Below are 22405 nucleotides of genomic sequence, written 5' to 3'. Positions count from 1 at the left end.
AGCTCTCCGGCTGGGGCAGGAGGCCAGGCTCACAGACTCAGGACAGCAACCTGGGTACAGGGAGGGAGAGGACAGAGCTGCAGGAGACCAGAGGAGGGTGGGGTCGGGGGGGACCCTGAGGCCAGAGGAGACTGGGAAGGAGAGACCACTAATGTAGACCGAAGCCCCAGAGCAAGACGGTCCTCTCTGTTGCTCTGCAGGTGACCCCAAGGCCCCATAGGTGACATCTCAAGGCCCCATTACAGAGCAGCAGGGGCACACAATTAAATTCAAATGCTCATCCATTTCCCCAAAAGCATCAGCATTTTCCAACCCTTTTATGGATTTCTGAGGAAAGATAAAATGCAGCTGTTTTGGCTCCTGAGCCAATGAAATAATGTGAGGTGGCCCGAGTTCTCTCCAAGGAAATCAGCAGCTTATTTATTTATTTTTGACTCCAGAACTTCTATCCCAGTCTCATAATGAACTTGAGCTTCTAAACCTGCCCCTTTATTGCCCTGGCCCTCACCTCAAACCACTTTGGGGTGACTTCTTTGTAGACACTCAAAAGCCTTCTGGCGACGTGACCGTTGTCAATTTTTATGCTTCACTTTCCTCTTCTAAAAAAACGTGGGTTGCCTAACCCCTGGGTCCGGCAGGATCCTTGGCACAGTTAAAAGAGGTTCTGCAGGCCACAGCCTCACAGAATGCCTAGCACATCGTAGGTCCTCAATTATGCCACGTGCCTGCCTTTCAGATCTCTTGGGGGTTAAGGAACTCATATAAAGCGAGCTGCCTGCTGCTACTCCTGTTGGGCCCCAGATGTTGCAATTTCCTTTCCCGTGAACACAACCCTGGCCGTCACAGGCCTAGGATGGCTCAGGTCCACAGGGTACACAGGCCTCGCAGTGACCTTGAGACTGGTAGGGCCAGCATGGGCACTGCCACCACCACAGTGATGGCCAGCCTTCCTGTATGTGTGGATTAGCCCAGGGTTGTGCCAGCAGGCCTCTGCTACTGCACCTTGCCCGGTCACTTCCTGAGAAGAGCCTTGCTTCAAAACGCCTGGAAGTGCTTGCTCTCCTTTATGTCCCAAGCTAGTCTTCATTTTGCTGGGATCCAATCTTTGATGTCAAGAAGCACAGAAAAGTGGGAGGAATCTTGAGTGCAGGCAGCATCCTCCTTCCCATGTTCCCTGACAGCTCACCTCTCACCCAGGCTCCCTTCCCAGCTGGCGCGCCCCGTAGGTGATGGGTTACCTGTCCCTGCAGCCTAGTGGAGACCAGGTGGAACACCCATGGCCAGGTGTGGCAGGGGACCACTAACCCAGATGATCCTAGGGCCTCTGGTATGGTTATTATCCACTGCCTAAGCCAGAGAGCTCTTTTCGAGTTTCTGGCATGATAACCCCATGAAGTGGGTTGCATCACATGTCCCCCAAAAGATATGCCCAGTCCAAACCCCCAGTACCTGTGAGTGTGAAATATCCCCTTATTTGGGAAAAGGGCCTTTGCAAATGTAATTGAGTTAAGAATCTTGAGATGAGATCATCCTGGATTTAGGGTGGGCCCTAAATCCACTGGCTGGTGCCTTATAAGGAGATAGAAATCTGAGACACAGAGACACGGGCCAGAGCCGGTGAAGATGGAGGCAGAGATTGGAGTGATGCGTCTACAAGCCAAGGACCGTCAAGGATCGCTAAGCGCCCAGCAGAAGCTGGATGAGGCAAGGAAAGATTCTCCCTAGTGCCTCGGGAAGCATGGAAAGCCTGCTGATCGTTTGGTTTGGGACTTCTGGCTTTCAAAACTGTGTGGGAATAAATTTTTGCGTAAGCCACCCAATTTGTGATCATTTGTTACAACAGCCCTAGAAGACTAATGCACTATAGAAAGTAGCATAAAAAGTTTAAAATAAGGCGACTATGCATGTGTTTGAAGTGTTTTCAGTGTGGTAGGGCGATGAGGCCCCCTGAAGGAGTGGGAGGGCCCTGGGGATGCCTCAGGGTTCCGTGGAGGCTGTGGGGACCGTTGAGGCCCACAGGCCGGGCGGTCAGTGCTGCTGGTGGGAGGTGGCCTGCATCTGAGCTCTGAAGGATGCTGAGCATCGGTGCAGACCCAGGGTGCCTTGCCTGGGGGTGGGAGGGATGTTTGGAGGTGGACATTGGAGTGCTGTGTTTGTGGAAGGTGGGAAAACATTAAAAGACACAGAAAAGATGCTGGCTGTCAGAGAAGTGTGGGAAATTAAGCCCCCCTCTTATTTATCTCCCTTCAGGCCTACGGAGCTCTCTACTCATCCAGGGGCAGGTAGCGTGGAGATTACTGGGCTCCAGGCCTGGATCCAGTGTGTTGGGAACCCAGAGGGGAATTATGCCCTGTCCCCTCCTGTCCCCTCCACAGGGAGGTCGGAGTCAGTGAGGTGGACCCAAGGGGTGACAGTCACAGACAGACGCAGGCAAGATGCCAGGGGATTGGGGGAAGGAGGCTTCTCCCTGAGCTGGGGTGTCCAGGGAGACTTCCTGGCAGAAGTGGTGGATCTGGTTCCATGAAGTCTGGAAGTGTGTGTGTGTGTGTGTGTGTGTGTGTGTGTGTGTGTGTGTTGGGGGGTGGGGGTACCTGGATGATCTTTGAGCAGGAAGCCAGGGGATGATCCAGGGAGTGTGATGGGGCCGTGGGTGTGTACAGGACTGGAGGGTGAGGGGCAGAGCAGTGGGTTGTGGGGGAGGGGAGATGCAGGCTCAGCTGGAGGATGTCTTCTGAAATGCTTTGTGACGAAATGGGTGGCAGGGTGAGCACATTATGGGGACCATGACTCAGGCTGCAGAGTCCGGAGAACCCAAGTGTAGCTCGAGGGCACCGTATCTTTGTGGTGAGGCTGAAGGCAAGGCTTGCGAGTACTCTTTCCTGGCCAGACAGATGACCAGACGGCCACACACACACACACACACACTCAGACCCACACAGACTCACAGAGAAGCCTTTTTCCCTGACTCTGTCCTCCCCGCCCCCACCTGCTTCTTACTTCCTCCTCTGCTTTCTCCCTACTGTCCCCTCCCTACTCACAGGGAGGGCAAAGCCTAGCCCCAGACAGCAGCACATGTCCAGCCTCCCAGACAGCGTCAGCTCTTCACAATGGCCAAGGGCAGAGAGGGACAAGGTACGCAGGCAGGCACTGACCCACCAAGACACTGAGACACACAGACCCCAGTCACACCACAGCACAAAGAAAAGTGCTGGGGCACACACATCACACACACTGACCCATGCAGGGAGGCACATAGAGGATGCGACACCCATCCCAGGGCACACACTTGCAGACATCCACACCCAGACACTCACCGGCATATACACAGACTCACATATACACTCTAAACAGAAAGATACACACACAAGGAGATCCTCAGACACACACACACAAAGACACACAGATGCATAGTCAGATCAACACGGGCAGAGCCACGGAGACAAAGAGGCTTTGAGCGAGACCAGCCCGCCCCAGAACCCACACATCCCAGCTTTGCAGTCCCCCTAGGAACCCTCTCAAAAGCCAGGAGAAATTCCTGGGATATTAGCTAAATTTCAGACACAAACATTCTGGTCTCCCTCTCCAGATGTAATGCTCGTGGAAACCTGCACAGCCCTCCCTTGGCTGGCCCCGCAGGCCCCCACTCCCTGGCTTCTAGGAACGTTGCCATGTGGAGACAGGGCCAGACTCAGGAAGGGGGTGGTCCCGGAGAGGTGGGGGGACCACACCGGGCAGGGAGCACAGGGCCACATTGGTGGGGCTCTCGACGCACTGGGGGGGATCCTGACAGATGAGGGCAGCAGGCAGAGAGGGAAGGGGCAGGTAGAGAAGGGGGCCTCCTTGCAGCAGATGGGGGCACTGCTCAAAGTCAGAGATGACCTGGTCCTGGGGATGCACGGAGAGGATCTAGACTGGAGTCAGATGCCCACCGGGAAGCTTGGCTCAACATAGGGGCCCTTGCAAGGACAGGGGCCTCACTCACCTTCCTATAGACACACTGGCCACCTCTCAGCTCCAGGAACATGGCAAGTCCTTTCTACCTCAGGGCCTTTGCACACACTGATCCCTCTGTTACAGCCAAAGCTCAGTGCATAGCAAAAGCTCGAGTGTGGGTCCTGTCTCTTAGGCCACATATGCCACTTTAAAGTCTTCAGCCGCAGTTTCCATATCTAAAATGTATTGAAAATGCATTTCTCTCACAAGGTTCTTGTGAGAACAAGATGAGACAATGAACATAATTGGGCTTTGGCAAATATCCTCTCACCTCATGTGAGGGCTGCATGATCTTTCTTCTTAACCCCCCAGTGAGAATGGTGGTAACCTTGAGTTAAACACAGATGGCTCCGGAAACACATGTCCAGAAGTGTCTGCCTAAAAAGTATGCTTGCAGAGGTCCTGTGAGGTGTCCTGACTCTTGGCCAATGGCTGCAATTCCATTGTTCTTATCACAAGCCTGTATCGTCAACTCAAAGCCCATTAGAGTCATCAGTCCTTCACCTCTGCCTGAGACACAGACAGTCTGCAAATCTGGATGCTTCACGTCTCAATCAGCCTCACATCCACCTGTCCTAGCACCTGAGACACCGGGACCCAGCAGGGCACCCACTCAGTGGCATCTCCCAGGACAAGCCAAATATCATCCCCCCACTGAGTAAGTCACTCCCTCTCCATCTTCCGTGCTGGCTTCATGCAAAGGGCAGTAGCTGCTGAGGAGCTCGGCCTCTTGCAGGGTGGCTGACTGCGGGCAAGTGACTTAGTAGCTTTGAGTTTGGGTTTTTGCATGTTTCCCCTACCCCACATATTTCCCTTAAAAAACATGGCTCACCTTATGAGCTAGACCCTGACAGTGCTCCAGGCACATGGCTGTAACTCAGTAAATGGTGACTGCAGTGACGATGATGATGATGAGATGAAGTAAGAAGAGCTCCCCAGGTGATGGTGGGATGGGAGCTTGTTGCCCTGCTCAGAGACTGCTGGGTCTGAGACACAGGCCTGCCTGCCTCCCGCCCGGACAAGGCTTGCTTTTGCAAGAGGCAGCTCGTTATGCGGGAGATATATGTCCTGTCGTAAAGCGTTTAATATTTTAGCTCCTAATTGCGTTACCAGAGACAGACAGCTGTTTATCCTCATCACTCTCCCATTGCTGTCTTTGGCAGGACCCACTGGGCCGCTCCAGGTGTTTCCTTGCCTCCTCTTCTGAAAATTCGGGACCGCCATACAGACACCTCCCGGCTCTTCTGTGTGGTCAGGCGGTGAGTGGTGCCAGAATGCAGGGGCCTGTGCTTGGAGCCATGGGGGGTTCCAGATGTCCTGTGTTCCCTATCTGCCTCCTCCTACCTGCCCCTTTATTAAGCACCATGGCATCCATCAGCTCATCTGATTTTCACAGCAGCCCTTCCAGGCCAGAACAGCTATTATTGATCCCATGATACAGAGGGGGAACTGATGCTAGGAGAGGTTGTGAATTTCACTCATTCACTCATTCATTCACTCATTCAGCCGTCCTTTTGGTTGGAGCAGCATTGTGAAAGGCACTAAGGACAGCGATATGAGTAAGGTGTAGCCCCTCACCCTCAGGGACCCACGGCCTTGCGCAGATGGAAGGTGGCAATGACCTGACCACCCTTGGAGTGTCTCTGTCTCCCTAGGCAGCGCTCATTGGCAGAATGCTAGTTCTAAAACATGGGCCAAACTCACTTCTAGAGCTCTTGGATGGGCTGATCTCAGTGTAAAGCCCCAGACTCTCTGCTAAGCTTTCTAGTCTCCCACCATCTTCACCATACTGAGACCCGTGGAACCTCATGCTTCCCAACTTGCCACACATGTGACAACCCCACTCACTGCCCACCCAACAGCCATGCCTTCCTTCCACTCACCTGTCTTCCCGGCTCCCAGAGCTCTGATGCTGTGGGGGGTGGGTAGAGACTCTGGCACCTGGCCTGTCAGCAGCCCCGGTGTGAACGGATCATGGTTATCCTAACGCCCTTTGTCAGGTACCTCCCAGTCTTCCTCACAGGTGGGGGTGACCAGCCCATCAGTGAGAATAGGGGACAGTTATGGACCAAATGTCTGTGCCTCCTTCAAGTTCGTACGTTCAGACCTTAGCCTCTTGCCCCTGATTGTATTAGGAGGTGGGGCCTTTGCGAGGTGATAAGGTCGTGAGGCTGGAGCCTCATGAATGGGATCAGTGTCCTAATAAAAGGGACCCCAGCGAGCTCGTGTTCCTCTTTCTGCCACCTGATATTTTAAGAAGTTGGCTATCTGCAACCAGAAGGGGACTCTCACCAGAACCCGACCTTGCTGGCACCCCGATCTCAGCTTTTCAGCCTCCAGAACTGTGAGAAATATATTTCTGTAGTTACAAGCCACCTCATCTATGATGCTTTGTGATAGCAGCCAGCACGGGCTTCAACAGGGGTATGTGCTGGAGAATTTCAGGACAGATGGAGTCTCTCCATCCTCTTCTTTGTATCTTGAGCTTGGTTGTAAGCAGATGAGATGTTCGGAGCAGCAGCAGCCATCATTTGATCAGGTGATAACACACCAATTGCAAAAAGCCAGTACACCAAGAAGAGCTGAGCAGAAATGTGGGTGAGCCCGGGTGTTTGTGGGCATCAGTGGCCTAGGACCAGGCTGCTCCCAGGTAGTGAGGGAGGAGATGCCTCTCAGCTGATACCACTGCTCTTAGGGGCTCACTGGTTTGCACTGGATACATCCTAGCAGACGCCTGAGTCAGCCTCTGCCACCTCCTGTCTAGAATGCCCTCTCCTCTGGTTTCGTTCTGAAAACTTTTTCTCACCTTTTAAGACCCAACCCGAGTCCTTTTCTGAGAAAAATTTACCCCATCCTGACCACAGCGTCGAGCGCCAGGTCATCAGAGCCCCTGTGATACTGAGTTCAGCCTGCTTGTAGTCTCCGCCTGCCATGGTGGGTGCTACCTGCAGTCATACCATTCACAGGGCAGTGGGTGCCACAGCCAGGCCCCCTGCTTGTCCTGGCATAGCCGCCTGAGGAAGGGATCAAGGGCCATTCTCTCTCTAGGCAGCTGGGGCTGGGGCCCGTCACAAACTAAGCCCCGAGCAGGGCCTGCTGGGGGATGAAGTCATGTGGAAAAACACTCAAGTTAGAACAAAACTGTCTTTCTGCAAATGACTTCATCATGTCGCCAGAAGGCTCGGATCACTCCACCTCTCACCTTTTCCCGCCCGCCCATGGGAGCAGGGAAGACCAGTTCCTCGGGTCCTGTTACATCACTCAGGCAAAAGTAAACGTTACCGAGACCCACCCACCAGGGGCTGGAGAGCTGATGCCTTCATCTCCCTCCAGAGGCAGGACTTCTTCTGACCCCTCAGGCTGGGAAGGCCTGGAGGGCAAGCTGGGGCCTCCTCTACCTCTGTGATCTCAGGGCCCTGCTTAGAGACCAGCAAAAACATAAAATAATACAAAACCCACTTGTGGAGTTCCCCTTGTGGCTCAGTGGAAATGAATGCAATTAGTATCCATGAGGATGCAGGTTCGATCCCTGGCCCTGCTCAGTGGGGTAGAGATCCTGCGTTGCTGTGGCTGTGGTGCAGGCCGGCAGCTGTATATCCGATTCGACCCCTAGCCTGGGAACTTCCAAATGCCACACCTGTGGTCCTAAAAAGCAAAAGCAAAAAGAAAACAAAACAAAACAAAAAAAAAAAGAAAAAAATATACCCACTTGCTCAATGCATGTGCTCATGAATTCTAGAAATAGTCAGCAGGTCTTCTGCTCTTTCTGCCAGGCATTGTGAGGGCTCTGGGCTTCTGCTTGCAGAAAGAGGAAATAAAGGTAAGAAGGAGAGCAGGAAGGAAGGAGAACATTTCTCACTGGGGTGATAGAGCCCAACAAATTAGGATGGGCCCTGAGAGAGGTGTAAAGAAAGCTGAGTTCTAGTTCTTACTCTGGCAAAAATACACTTCTCTTCATCGGCTCCTTGAGCAGAGCCTCTTGATGGTGGGCACCTCGGGATCTAGGAGGTCATTCCGGCACTCTGGCAGTGACAGTCATGCAGGGGAATGGACAATGTTGGTGACACGAGTTACGGGTTGGAATGGAGGTGTGAACAAGGTGGTGAGGGACCTGTGGGAGGAAGGGCCGGGGGGGTTGGCCAAGGAGGTGAGCCTTGAAAGATGAACACAGCAGGCTGCCTAGGAGATGGTGGGAAAGCTTTTGAGGTGGCAGGGTGCTTAGGAAAGGGCAGGCAACTCCCTGTTTGGGGAGCAGAAAGTACATAAACTAAGTGGCCATAGGTAGGGCTGGCAAGGCAGACTGAGGGCTGGGTTAGAGAGGAGTAGAGGTTGGGAACAAGGGGTTATTGAAGAGCTGAAGAGTAGAGTGTGCATTTCAGAAAAGCTGCTTTGGACCAGATGGACTGCATGACAGAAGGACCAGCCAGGAGGTCTCGGGAGTGGTTCAGAGGCCAGAGGTGAGAGGGAGATGGCCTGGAGTAGAACAGTGGTAATGGGTGGAGGAGAAGAGGAAAGAGATGGTAATGCCCATCGGGAGAACTTGGGACCACCAGGGTGAGAGGGAAAGTGGGATCTACTGATGTTCTAGTGTCTTAGGTTATTAGTTAAAATTTTAATTTTAATGCCATGACAGAGAAACTCAAAATAACTGTGGCCAAAATTGTGGTGAAAGATCAGGTAGGCAGTCTCAGGCTGGTATGGTGGTTCCATGATCATCAAAGACCCAAACTCCTTCCATCTTGTTGCTCTACCATCTTCAATACCCAACCTTGATCATATGGCCCAGAATGGCTGCTCCAACTCCCACTGTCACATCTGTATTCCACCTGGTAAAATGAGGCAGAGGAGGAAGAGGGTGGGGTGTGCACCTTCTTTTCAAAGATAGGACTTAGAAATCTGCCATTAGCCAAACTTAGAGGTAATACTGTACAGAATTGTAAGGGGTGCTGGGAATTGCAGGCTGCCATATGCCCAATTAACACTTCTTCCATTGTGGAAGAAGGAGAGAAGGGATCTGGGGAGGAAAAACTAATAATGTTGTGCAAACACACTGGCTTCTCTGCGTTTGATATTTCCTATTTGTGAAGTATAGTCTGTGCAGAGTCATACTTATTTTTAACCAAATACATGTTAAATATCATCAAATCTCTGCCAGCAACATGCTATGTTATCCCTGGGAAAGTGAGGATTGCCCTATTTGGCCTTTGTTTTCCCAACCATTGAAGGAGTCATTGGAAAGTACTTTTTTTTTTTTTTTTTTGTCTTTTTGCCTTTTTCTAGGGCCACTCCCACGGCATCTGGAGGTTCCCAGGCTAGGGGTCTAATTGGAGCTATAGCCACTGGCCTACACCAGAGACACAGCAACGCGGGATCCGAGCTGTGTCTGCAACATACACCACAACTCATGGCAACGCCGGATCCTTAATCCACTGAGCAAGGGCAGGGACCGAACCTGCAACCTCATGGTTCCTAGTCGGATTTGTTAACCACTGAGCCATGACAGGAACTCTGGAAAATACTCTTAACATAGACTCTGTGGGGCTTGCTGAGGGGGCTAGAGGGGTCTGTGAATACTGGATGCGTATATGCTCAATTTGGGGGTACACATTTTTCTTGGGGGAGAGTCTATAGCTTTCAACAGTTTTATAAGAGAGTTATGACCCTAAAAAGTTGAGTAAGAGAGTGAAGGTGTTACTCAGGGCCTTCCATACCCACATTGTATGATTCCTTTGTACCAACCTGGTAGCATACACTTGGAAAGGAGTCCAGGGGAAAGAAAAAGGCAATTGAGGGGCAGTAGGGCTGTTGGAGCATGTGGTCCAGCCTCATCCTGACAGTGACCACATGTCATAGGTGTGGTCCCCCCTCCAGGCCCCTCCTCTCCAGTCCTGGCCCTGACAGAGTGGGGATTTGGCTGGGCGCACACCTGGCACACTCTGCCTCATGTCTCCCAAGCAGTTCCCAAAGCTCCCAGCCAGGAGCCAGTTAGGATTTCAGAGGCACAAGTGAGCCGCTGTGCTTGGCCTGCCAGGTGAAAAGAACAGAGCCCGCTTTAACCAGACGCTTCTCACTTGGTATCAGCTTTCGCTTTGCAGGCGATGTCTCGGACCGGGAGCAAACCTGTTTCTCTGTCCGGAGCCAGGGATTTGATATTGTCCTGAATGGAGGTTTTCATCCCCCAGCTAGTCGTCTGCCCTCCATGGCGCCTGCCACCGGTGCCAGGCTTGGCACGTGAGCCCCCAGCTATGGGAGGAGTGGGTGGACAGGGCAGAACCGGGCTCGGTGGCGCCCACTCCACCCAGACGTGGTAGAGGGAGAAGGAGCAAGGGGACAAGCGGAGTTCTGGCAGGATGTGGGGCAGTTACAAGGCAGGAAGGTCCTGATGTACGGATGGTGTGCGCTCCTCAGAGATTAATCTATGGCCCATGGACCAGCCAGACTCAGAGCAGAATCACTGACCACTGTTGGGATGGTACAGACTAGAAACAAGGATTTTATCCAAGGAGACTGGGCAAAGAGAAAAGCACGGTGGCACCAAAACACTCAGAGTCGTGATGAGCATCTCCAAACACAGAGGACGGGGAGGGAGAGGACTGCAAGGCAGCAGAGGGACCACCCTGATGTGCTGGGAGATGAGGTCAGGAAGAAAGCCGTGCTGGTGGAGGAGGCATGGGTGGCCATGGAAGCCCCAGCTCAGAGCTCTGGTGGCTGTAAAGTGGTACCTTCACCCCAAGAGAGCAACGCCAGCAAGAGAGGTCAGGGCTGGGTGGCAGGGTGTGGCCCTGTGGCAGCCAAGGAGCTGGATGCAGGCCTAGCATCTTGACAGCTGGCCTGCCTGTGGGCCCTCCGGCCTCTTCCCCCTGCCCGGAGCTCTTATTCAACACAGACTGGGGACTCTGTTCCAGCCACCTTTGACTGTAGGTGTGGGACCAAGGAGAGTGGCCAAAGAAAAACAAAGGGGAAGAAGGGAACGGCTGTGCTTTCAAAGAGCCGCACACACAGGCTGGAGACCTGGCTGCAAAACCCAAACTTGTCAGTTCTCTGGTTGCAGCCTGTGTGTTCAGGCAAGAACTTATAAACACCAGGGCACTGAGGACAGCTCAGTGGCACCACCATCTACCACGTGTCCATGCAGGCCTAGGTCCTGGGATGGGTGTGGCCAAGGCAGAGACAAATAAATGCCTCTGCCTGCCTCCAGAAAGCTCTTGTCAGGGTGGAATCCAAAATGGCTAAGAGCATCCTGGAGGTCGTCAGGCAAGAGAGCTGGCCTGGCTGTTTTGAATTCCAGCCTCATAGTGTTCCTGGGGGAAGGTAGACACCCCCACTGGAGAATGCAGAGGTTCAGAGAGGCTAAGTAACCTGCTCAGGACCACACAGCTGGGTCACGTGGAAGTGAATGTTAAACCCTGGTTGTCTGACTCCAGTGCCTGCCTGCTTCCACGAGAGCAGACCCACACTCTCCTCTTTGGGAAGGGTAGTAGGGAAGGCCACTGGGGGTGGCTCGAAGCCGGAGGGTGGAACTGCTTACAGGCCCTTCCAAAGGATGTCTGCCAAGGCACAGAAATTCTTGATTAGACAGACAATTGAGAAGATGAAAGCACGCTCTATTTAAGAGCCACCCACAGTGGACAAGATTCCAGGTTCCGTGAGGAATTTGGAGACGAAGGGGTCAGGCTCTGTCCCACCAGGAGCTCACTGACCAGTAGGAAACAGATGGCGAAGGCGTTGAGAGCCAGTCCCCAGGCAGCAGGCCTGACAAATCTCTGTCCCTTCTGAGCAGGGTGACTGGAGGTGAGAACTGGCCCCTCTCAGAACCTCTATTTCGTTCTCTGTAAAATGCAGGTGGCTGTACCTGATGTTTTGCCTTGTGGAGATTGCAGAAAATAACATGTGCTAAATGCAAGGCCTGAGTGCCGGAACAATTACAGTGGGGATTCGCTCCCATTGCGGGTAGAGTTTAGCAGTTAAGAGCAGTTCTGTTTAAGGACTGTAAGAAAGTCACAAATAAAGGGCTCTTGGGGTTCATGGGTGGGAAGAGGGCAGGTGGGGCGGGGAGACTCAGGAAGGGCTTCCTGTCTTGCTCTCATTATCGTGTTTATCTCCATAATCCTCTTGTTTGAAGCCCTGTCCATCTTCCTCGCGCTGACTCTCCAGACTCTTTGGAAAGAGTAAATCCGTGTGCAGAGCACCTGGCTCCAGAGCTTTGGGGCCTCAGGTACGGCCACATCCCCATCCTAGCAGCTCTGGCTCAGAGGCCTTCCGCGGGGTCTCAGGGCCAAGGCTGGCCGAGTGTTCCCTGCCCCACAGGCCCAGCGTGGAATCTCGTTTCTGCCTTCTGCAGAGGGCAGCCTGGAGAGCGCCTCCCGCCACCTGAGAACCAGAGAGGATGCGAGGAGCCACCGAGAGAGGTCCAGGGCCCAAGTTAGCACTGCCACCTGGAGGTGTGGGCCAGGCCCCTTGCCCCTCTGGGGCACGGCAGAGCCCTATTCCCCTGGCCCCCGGCTCTACAGCAGAGGGGGCCAGTTGTGCTGGTAGGGCAGCCACGCCTGCCTGATGAAGTAAGAGTTGGTGGGTATACCCTTCAGTCCCTCAACCTCACAGACAGATCCCCCGGGGGAGCGAGCCAGAGACACACCTATTCACCATTTCATGCTTAATTTGCTTATCTGTAGTCACTGTCCTGTTTCCTGTGTCCCCACTGTGCCCCCAGGCTGGAGTCACCTCCTAGAAAAACTGCTTGCACCCAAATCCTTGTCTTAGGGCCTGCTTCTGGGAGCCCAGCTGCAGAGCCACACGGGGCTGGGTCACTCCGAGCCTGGGGGCCAGCAGGGAGCTGTGCTGGGAGATGCTGTCTCCATGGCCTTGTGGCTCCAGTGTTGCCTGGCTCTTCCTCAATGTGGCTGCCTCACCCCCATACCCAGGGCATGGAAAAGTCAGGAACTTCTGCCTGTGGTCTGGCTTGTACAGTGACCTTCTGCTCCCAGGACGTAGCATCCTCCTCCATGGGAAGACCGGGCAGTTGGGAAAAAAATGAAACTGCTTGGGGCCGGCTTCAGGAGGAGCAGGAGGGAGCTCTCACTCACCTCCTGTGAAATGGGTGTGCTGGCTTTGTATTTAGAGAGAAGGCTGTCAGGGGAGAGGGGAGAAAGGGCTGATTCATCAGTTTCTAATGACACTAATAGGCAGCATCTGTGAGCCCTCCTGAGGCTTCATCACAGGAGGAAGGGGGTGATTTTCTTGCTGCGGCTTCGACATCAGAGTCCCCATCTCTGCCTCCCTGAAGTGTGTCAGGCACTGGCTTTTCACAGGAAAGCTGCCTGATGCCAGGGCAAAAAGCAAGTCATAAAATATTCATCTGCTGAGGCCGGAGAATGGAAGCGATCGTGTCCTCCTGGAGAGGTAGAGTCCTAAATTAAAGCTGTGCACAGACCCAGAAAAAAGCACATGCCCAACCAGCAGACAGTCCCAGGCACATGTGGGAACTACACAGCCTCGCATGTACACTAAAGCAAGTGCCTAACATGCACACACGCACACATATGTGTACCAGTCACACACCTATGCGGCACTCAAGCCAGCGCTGAGGACACATGGATGCCACATGGGAACACGCACGCACAATGCACGTACATGTGACCCCCACTGAACGTGAGCACCCACTCACATATCTATTCCGCTATCATTGCAATGAAATGCTGACATCTTAGCTGGTGTACTGGGCACAGAAGAGCCCATGACCCGGCTCTGACTTTGGAACTATAGTCGCCTGTCTGGCTGTCCTGGGGAGGCTGGGAAGAAAGCAAATGCTGTGCCGGGAGAAGTGTGACTCAGAGGTAGGTTACACAACTCCATCCTGCCTGTGTGCTCAGCCCAGGATGGGGCCAAAAGGAAGAAAGCTTGCAAATGTGAAAGTGGAAAGGGCTGCTACATTTCTGGAAGCTTCCACATACCATGTTGCTTGTCTGGGCTGGTGGAGGCTGAGGCTCCCTGAGGGCAGCATGTGGTGCTCCTGCACTGTCATGACCCCAGAGGGGTGGGGAGTCACCTTCCCACTAGAGCCAGACCTACTCCTGCCTATCTGACCTGCCACCCAGGGCTCCAGCCCGCCTGCAGCGACAGCGGCTCAGACCCTGGGCTCTTAAGGTAAGCATGTATGTTGGCCTGGGCTTGCAAGGGTGATTCTGCCTTCAGATTGTTCTAGAAGCTCTCTGATGGAGCAGCTCACAACGTAAGACTGATGCCAGACCTAATTTTTTGAAACCACCTCAGTTCACAGACCTCCTGAGAGAACGACAATGTTCCAGGTCCTTGGGATGCTGTGCTTTTCCCTTTCTCCATTCTGCAACTATCCCCTGAACATATACCGGAAGCTAGGGCCTGGGGTGACAGAGCTGGCTGCCCTAGGATCCCACCTCCTACAAGGCAAGCAGACAAGGGCCAAGAGACTATTGCTGTTTGCTCTTGGAGAAGGGGACTCTGATTCTAGGAGATTAAGAAGTTGGCCAAAGAGCTAAGTATGTGTTTGAGTGGGTGGGAGGTGGGTGGGCCAGGCGTTGGAGGATGGAAGGAGGAGATTTAAATTCGGAGCAGAAAAGCAGCATTCACAAAAAGAGCACAGCTTCCTACAAAGGCAATTATAGATCAGGGGCTGCCAAACTACAGTTTATGGGCCGATTCCAGCTTACATCCTGTTTTTGTTAATAAAGTTTTATTGGCATGCAGCCACGGCCGTTCGTTTATGTATCATCATTGGCTGCTTTTGAGCAACGATGGCAGAGTGGACCAGTCACAGCATGGCCCTCAAAGCCTAAGATATTTACCATCTGACTGTTTACAGAACACATTTGCCAACCCCTATTCTAGATCGATCAGTTAGATAGAACCCATTGTAGAATCCTCAGAACACCCATAGACTATCTAGAACCCACTGCCTAAGTCTAGAGCCCAGCACGGTTTTCTAGAGCTCCCTGTAAGAATAACATTTGTGTGGGGATTTAGCCGTTTACAGTGAGCTTTTGCATCAATTATCCCATTTAATCCTTCAACAAGCCTGTGTGAGGTTAATGGTAATTTTATCCCAATTTTGCAGATGAAAAAACTAAGACAAAGGGAAATAAAGAGACTTGCTGAAGACCACATGGCTGGGGACAGCCGAGCCCTGGGCAGCCCGATCCTAACGTTCCATGCTCTTTCCACCACATTAACCTACAGATGTTTCTCTGTCACACATTCCACCACCGAGCTGCCCTCCCTGACAAGCCATTTCCCTCCTCCTTCCTAACATCTCTGCTGCCACTGAGGAAGCCTTTTTGTCCATTGTGCTGCCTTAGTGGGAGAGAGCGTTTGGAAGAGAATCGAATTTCCTTTCTGCATCTGTGTGCTGGTGCCCAGTGCACCCTGGGACGCTAACGAACAGTGACAGATGAGCTTCAATTGGCTGGCGCGTGTGAGGAACCACTGGACCAGGTAATTCCAATCCACCTCCTCAGAACTCCATCCAGGAGGGAGCCCGGGGTGGCAGTGACGGCGCTGCCCTTGGGGCCCAGGGGCTGCTGAGAGAAGGCTGTCAGGGACATGATGGTGTCCCTCCAGGAGGGATGGGCACCCTGAGAGACCTCACCCTGCCCACCCCCCACCCCAGCACAAGACCGCTGTGTTGTTGCTCATTTATTTTCACAGGAGCTACTCTTAATGAAATTACCTTCCATGTATTAGATACAAGGACCTAAGATGTGGCTGTGTTATACCAGGATTCAGAAGGTCTACCCCCGCCACGCACAACACACACGCCACACACACGCACACACACACATACACGTTTCCTGCAGCTCTGTGCTGCTGCTGACTGGAGCTCTGCATGCTGTGGGTAACACATTTAGCTCGATAAAATATAATATACGACGGGATCATATTTAACAAGGAAAACAGGGCCCGAATGGACAGAGGAGCAGTGTGGCTGGGTTGCCATGGAAACCCCTGGTTCGGAATTTCCTGACTCCTAGGAGATTACATTTTCAACCTTAATGCTGTATTAACATAAGCTTTGGCACTTAATGTCTCTGTTTTTCACCTCCCCTCTCTCCCTTGCTTACAGGCAAAAGAAAGCATCATCGGAGCCCAGCAAGGGAGGAGGAGAGAGGCTTTGCTTCATGAAAGCCTGAACAGCATCCAACCGAAACCAGCCGCCGCCGCCGCGCCCTGACGTGGTACTCTGCAGTTTTCAGAGTGCATCGCATCCATTATCTCCCCTGACCCGCAGACAGGCCGGCGAAGAAGGCTGATATGAGGTCACCCAGCCCCGTGCGTGCAGCCCCTCAAATGCCTCCTGCGTTCCACCCCTTCTTCTCCATTGCATGGCCACTGCCCTTTCAATTTCTCCCGGGATTGTTGCAATAGCGTCTCACTGTCTCCTGCTCCCAGCCCGCACCCTCCTGTGCCCCCTTGCTGAGTAATCTTTTTGCACCGAAAATTTGTTCAGCCTACAGATGGTGTCACAGCCTCCAGTGGCCCCACCAGCTATAGACTAAAGTCCCAACTCCCATGTGTTCAAGGACAGCTACCCCTCTCTACAAGCCCCTTTCCTTGCAGTTTCCCTTGGAGGTGATGATGAGCTTTCTGAATACACCAACCTCTTCTGGGGCCATACCTCTTCTCATGCCATGAGCCTAGGCTGGACCTCTGGTCTCTTCCGTCTTGCTGACCAACCCTTAGGCTTCTTTAAGACCCAGTTCAGCATCACTGACTTCAGGGGTCCCCTGCCCACCTGGCTGCCCATGTTCCCATGGAGCTTGTACCCAAGGCTGTTGTATTCCTTACCAGCTAATTGTCCCCTTGGTCCTTCCTGCACCCATTCCCTCTTGTACTGCACTGGGAACTTGTCAAGCTGAGAGATAGTGCTCCTCACTGCCAGATCCTCTCCACCCAGTGTGGTTCAGGCACCTAGTAGCTGCTCAGCTGGCATTGATGAAATTGAGTTTATAGGTGAGGGCACCGAGGCTCAGAGCAGTTAAGGCTGGGGAGACGCCCAGCTGGTATCCTTCTCCTGTCACTACCCCTCCCTGCCTCCCTGTTTGCTCTGGGGTCTCAGCATCATCCACAACCCACATACCACTGTTCAGTTACCAAAGATACCCCTGACTTGTCTCTGCCCAACCCTTCCTTCCTCATCTTTTCTCCATCAGCTTCACAACCTTGGACCAGCAAGGCCATTGCAATACAAGCCGAGGTTGGGAAGAGTGAGGCTCAGAGACCACAGAGATACTTTGACACATGGAAAAAGGCAAGACTTCCTTCCCAGGAGATTTATCATTCTTCAAAAAAATGGGGTTCTCAAAGATTCAAGGTATTTGCTATTCATGCTATTCATGCAAACACGCTTGCACCTTGGTGTTTTATGGTAAGGATTCTGGGAACCATAGGGAAGACCAGAATCTCCATTCCTGACACCCGTGTACTGGAAGCCACTCCCCTCGCCTCTCCCAAATTAAATCCACTTGGAGCCTCAGAATGGGACATTTCTTGGAATAAGGATCTCAGTAGACATAATTAGAGTAAGGGAGAGATGACCTCATCCTGGAGGAGGGTGGACCCTTAGTCCAATGACAAGTGTCCTTATGGGAGACAGTAAGGAGAAGACACATAGACACAGGGGAGAAGGTCCTGTGAAGACAAAGGCAGAAGCTGCAATGATGGGTTTACAAGCCAAGGAATGCCAGGGGTTTCTGGCATCACAGAATCTAGGAGAGTATCTGGAATGGACTTTTTTTTTTTCCCCAAGGTCATTGCTTACTTTTATTTATTTAGTGATTTTTATTTTTTTCCATTACAGTTGGTTTTCAGTGGTCTGTCAATTCTCTACTATACAGCAAAGTGACCCAGTCACACATACATATATACATTTTTTATCACATTATCTTCTATCATGTTCCATCACAAGTGAGTATATATAGTTCCTAGTGCTATACAGCAGGATCTCATTGCTTATCCATTCCAAAGGCAATAATTTGCATCTGGAATGGACTTTCAGAGCTTCCAGAAGGAACCAATCCTGCCAACACCCTGATTTCAGACATCTGGCCTCTAGAACTGTTGAGAACTGTTACTTCAAGCCACCCAATTGTGGTCATTTGTCACCTAGGCACCTCTAGTAAGTGAATGAAATGGAGCAGTATAAAAATACAAGGGAAGCCCAGCAGGGCCATCGGGACCAGGAAGTCGGGGGTCCTCACCCCTCGCCATCACGTGTGGGTACCCTCTGCTTCTCTTCCTGGCACCTCTCAGCTCCTCTATCACTCTGCTCTTCCAGCTGCCACCAGCCCGCCACATTGCCCCTCCAGAGGTCCTCCCTTTGCTTAAGGCTCTGCTGCTGAGCTGTCCTGTGTCTATCAGTCTGGGGTCTTTCCATGTCTGTTACATATGCTAACCTGCCAACTCTCTCATTATATTAAAAATGTCCAAGAGAGGTGAGCTGATGGTTGAGCTCACCACCATCACCCCCCAAAGGGCAAAGCTTTCACCCCAGGCCAGCTCACAGGCAGCAGACCTTGGCCCTGATCCTCCAGGCATGGCCAGGGAGGTGGGCCAGGCATTCCCATCAGCACAGGGGGCCCTGGAAGGGCAGGACAGATGCCTGGAAACAGTCCCAGGTTGGTGGCCCCTTCACTGCTGAGACTAAACTTCCTGCAGAATTGAAGAATAGGCAGTAGGAAGGCGAAAGGGAAGAAGCACTTTTTTTTTTTTTTCCAATAGAAGAAGGAAAGTGTCATCAATAGAAGCTGTTGAAAAGTCCAAATTGCAACCTTCTTGCCTCCTTTTGATGAGCTGCCTTGATGAGCTGTTTAGAAGAGCTCATTGCTCTGGGTCAGCGTGACAGCTGTTGATGACAAGGGGTAGGCGGGGAGAGGTTAGGCAGGAGGAATATGCGGCCAGGGCCTTGGCCATGATGGATATGCACCAAGCCTGTGCACCCCAGGTCTTTGCAAAGGGTCCATGACAAACAGCCCATGGTGCATTGGGCTGTTTTACTGTAATTCACTCCCCAAATGCTTCTGGTGTGCAGCCCTGTGCTGAAGACACTGCCCAGACATCCTCTCATTTACTTTCTCCCAAGCTCCAGAGAGTGGATGTCAGGTTGAGCTTATGTAGTTCAGGGATTGCAGATGTGAACACCCAAAGTCCCAGGACCAGTACGTGATGGAGTCAGGATTCAAACTTAGGTCAGAGGAGGCTAGAGACATGGCTGAGCACAGTGTATGGTCCTTGGGGGCATGAAGGAGAGCTATAAAGGATGTTATGAGGAATCCAGATCAGATAATAGTTTTCTATGGAGGTTAAATTTCCCGAGTTTAATAACTATACTATGAAAATGTAGGAGAAGTTTAAGACTAATAGGAACAATGTCCCCAGTGTACTCTTAAATAGATGAGGGAGGGGATGCGTGGAGGGAGAGAGGGAGAGAATGAGAAAGGGAGAATAATAAAGTGAATGAGACAAAATGTGGTGAACTATGGGTTGATTTGCATCTCCTAGAATTTTATATAAACGTTATTATGTTGAATGTACTCCTTTTTGCTGGCTTCTCTTGTACATAATTTCTTTGAGAGCCATCCATGTTGTAGCAGGCATCCAAATTCATTCCTTTTCATAGCTAAGTAGTATTTCATCTAACGGATAAACCAGTTTGTCTATTCATTCCCCTGCTGTTGGACACTGGTTGTTTTCAGTTTTGGGCAGTCAGGAATCAAGCAGCCATGATTTGTGTCCCAGTTCTTTGGGTGGGCATTGCTTTTGTTTCAACAGAATGCCTAGATCATATATATGGTAGGTGTGTGTTAACTGTTTAAGAAATTGCCCAACTATTTTCCAAAGCAGCTGTACCCCCCAGTAGTGCACGAGGCTTCCTGTTTCTCCACATTCTTTCCTTGGTATGGACTGACTTGGTATTGCTGGTCTTTTCCATTAGAGCCCTTCCAGTGGACCTGTAGTGATGTCTCCTTGTGGTTTTCACTTGCATTTTCCTAGTGACCAGTGGTGTTGCTCTTATCCCCCTGCCATTCCCTCTCCTGCTTTTCTGGGGGCACTGCGACCTTCTGGGGCAAGACCTCAGGGACTTGCCCCTACAGCCCAGAGGTGAACAGTCACGTCCCGAACAGAAAGCATGCAAGTGGATGGGCCCAGGATGAAGACTGGAGGGCCACATAAGAGCCTGGGGTGCTTTCAGGCCAAGGTATTTGTCCCATGGCTCTGACGAGCAGAACCCACCCTTCAGATGGGGCACCCACCTGCTCAGCAGCCCATGCTCGAGCTTTTCCACAGGCAGTCAGTACACAGGATACTTCAGGTCCTAACCCTCAGACGTGATGTGTTTGCTCAACAACCCTTAAGTTCCTCCCCTGTGTTCAGTTCTGTGACCAGTATAAGCCTTTGATGGGTTTTGGTTATTGGCAATTATCAGAGTAAAGTGAAAACTCTCAAGGATAATCTGCAAGGCCTTTCTTGATCAAGTTCCTAAATTTGGTCTTTCCTACCACATCCTTCCACATCCCTCCAGCCTACGCTCCACATCTAACAAACACCCCAGTGTCCCAGACTTGCCAGCTCCTTCCTGCCTCCCTGCCTTAACCTTCCCTCCTGCTTCTCCCTCCCTTGGCCAGTGGAGACCTTCTCAGCCTGTCACAGCACCAAGCGTCCCTTGTGCCTCTCCTCAACCTCAAAGGATGGTTTTTTCAGGACCAGCATGGTCTCAACTGGATCCATGTACAGTTTATGCGGGTCACGGGGAGTGGGGAGGGGCCTGTGAGCCGAAAGGCTGGATGCTGTTACACACCCACTGCAGCACACAGAGGTTCCTCGTCAGCTGGGCCCGGCTGAATTGAGTGCATTTCTGCACCATGCCTTCCCCCCCCTGATCGTGGGGACTGGGATGACTCCCCACCGCCACCACTCCCACATGTGGCTCACAAGTCACTCCAATTGCCGGAGGTGGCACCCGCCATGTTCTGAAAAGCTAAGTGCCTTCGCCCCCTTCGCCACCCTTACCTGGAACAGCCATTTTTGTTGTGTGAACACATGGCCCGGGAACTTAAACACTAAAACCAGTTAGTTCCTCAGGGGGCGTCATCTTAACCATGCCAAACTCAACAAGATATAAACTGGTCCTAGAAGCCTTCTCTTCCTCCTTCCTTCATTTTTTTTTTTTTTTCTTTTTCTTGTTCCAGCAGCACTTATCCATCTGTGCTTCCACCACAGAGCTATTCCCACTAGAAATGCCGTGAAACCTTTCAAATAAAATATTTAACGTGTGGATCCAGTAATTTTATGTTGTGAGTTATGAAACCTTTATTCAGGTCCCACCTTTTATTAAACTTCAGGGTTCGCCTTTGGTCTCTAATGACATTATGTTGCATCAGAATTAGACAGTTTTTTACAGGGGTTTGTATTATTTGTTGTGACTCGGTAATGCTAATGTTTAAATTTTGAGTCCTTTTACTGCTGATTAAACCTCTAAAGACTACAGCAGAATTTCCGCTTCGCTGCTAGAAGAAAAGAAAACAGCGCGGTTTGTTCTGAGGAGATCACTTGAAGAATGTGCGGGAAGGTGGCTGCATTTATGAATAAAGCGAGGCATTATCATTTTTAATAGGAATTAAACAGCTAGAGGGAGAAGTCGGGCAATGCTGTGATCAGTGCAAAGGAAAACAATCTAACAATTTTAATTAACTGTATTTTAATAGCTTTAGTTATAATTGAATAATTTAAATACCAAGGGAAACAGTTAAATCTCCTAAAAGCCTTTTTTTATTTACATTTTAAATACAGTTCACGGTGAAGAGATGACAGTACAAGTGCTGGGAGCAAATCACCGGGTCGACTCCAGCAGCCGGGCAAGCCCACGAGAGGTAGGATGGAGCCCGAGTGATCCCGGGCCGGGGACTGGCGTGCCTCGCTGCCTCGGCCGAGATGGGCCCCAGAAAGAACCCAGGGCAGCAGTGGGCAGTGAGGACTTCCCATCCCGCCCAGGGCCTACAGCTCGTCTGACGTCAAAGCTCAAAGCCCCCAGGCCAGTGGGGCCTGGAGTGACTCTTGCTATTCATTCAACGTTCAAGCGATATTTATTGCAGGCCTACAGTAACAACCACCACGGCAGTAATAAAACAGTAGAAGTAACAGCTGACACTTACTGAGGGCTTCCTGAATGTTTGGGGCCAGCAATAACGGCAAGTGCGGGAGGGAGTTGGTTCCCTACCCTCCTGGAGTCTTTCCGCTGGAGGGAGCGACTGCGCATGCGCAGATGAATTACCAACTACACAAGATAAGTACAAATTAGGATAAGAAGCCCAAAGGAAAAAAGAACAGGATGCTAAAATAGAGGATAGTGGGACAGAAGGTGTAGATTATTTTGTTTTCATTTTGT

At 51.7% G+C, this 22405-nt stretch overlaps 1 protein-coding gene across 8 annotated transcripts in view; it reads left to right on the top strand.

Moving 5' to 3' along the window:
* Nucleotides 1–22171, top strand: part of LOC106506054 (uncharacterized) — a 303642-nt gene extending 281471 nt beyond the window's left edge. For 5 of the 8 annotated variants that reach the window (XM_084997453.1, XM_084997451.1, XM_084997454.1 and 2 more), the window contains one exon: nucleotides 5157–7693. In XM_084997453.1, the coding sequence (XP_084853579.1) occupies nucleotides 5157–5256 (100 nt within the window). In that variant the 3' untranslated portion in view covers nucleotides 5257–7693. Of the gene's footprint in view, nucleotides 1–4452; nucleotides 4652–5156; nucleotides 7694–12115; nucleotides 12209–12300; nucleotides 14137–14262; nucleotides 14416–15323; nucleotides 15460–16087; nucleotides 16294–17174; nucleotides 17336–21810 lie in introns of those variants that run through there. The other 3 variants (XM_084997449.1, XR_014828188.1, XM_084997450.1) reach the window with 3 other exon arrangements.
* Nucleotides 22172–22405: the final 234 nt, after the last annotated feature.

Source organism: Sus scrofa, chromosome 14, assembly GCF_054392235.1.
Source record: "Sus scrofa isolate SSC_HxYL_T2T_F1_AM1 chromosome 14, Sscrofa_HxYL_maternal_Yorkshire_Landrace_v2.0, whole genome shotgun sequence".
NCBI classification, from domain to species: Eukaryota; Metazoa; Chordata; class Mammalia; order Artiodactyla; family Suidae; genus Sus; species Sus scrofa.
Note: the sequence above shows the minus strand (reverse complement) of the source record. Positions and strands in the feature narration are given on the sequence as shown.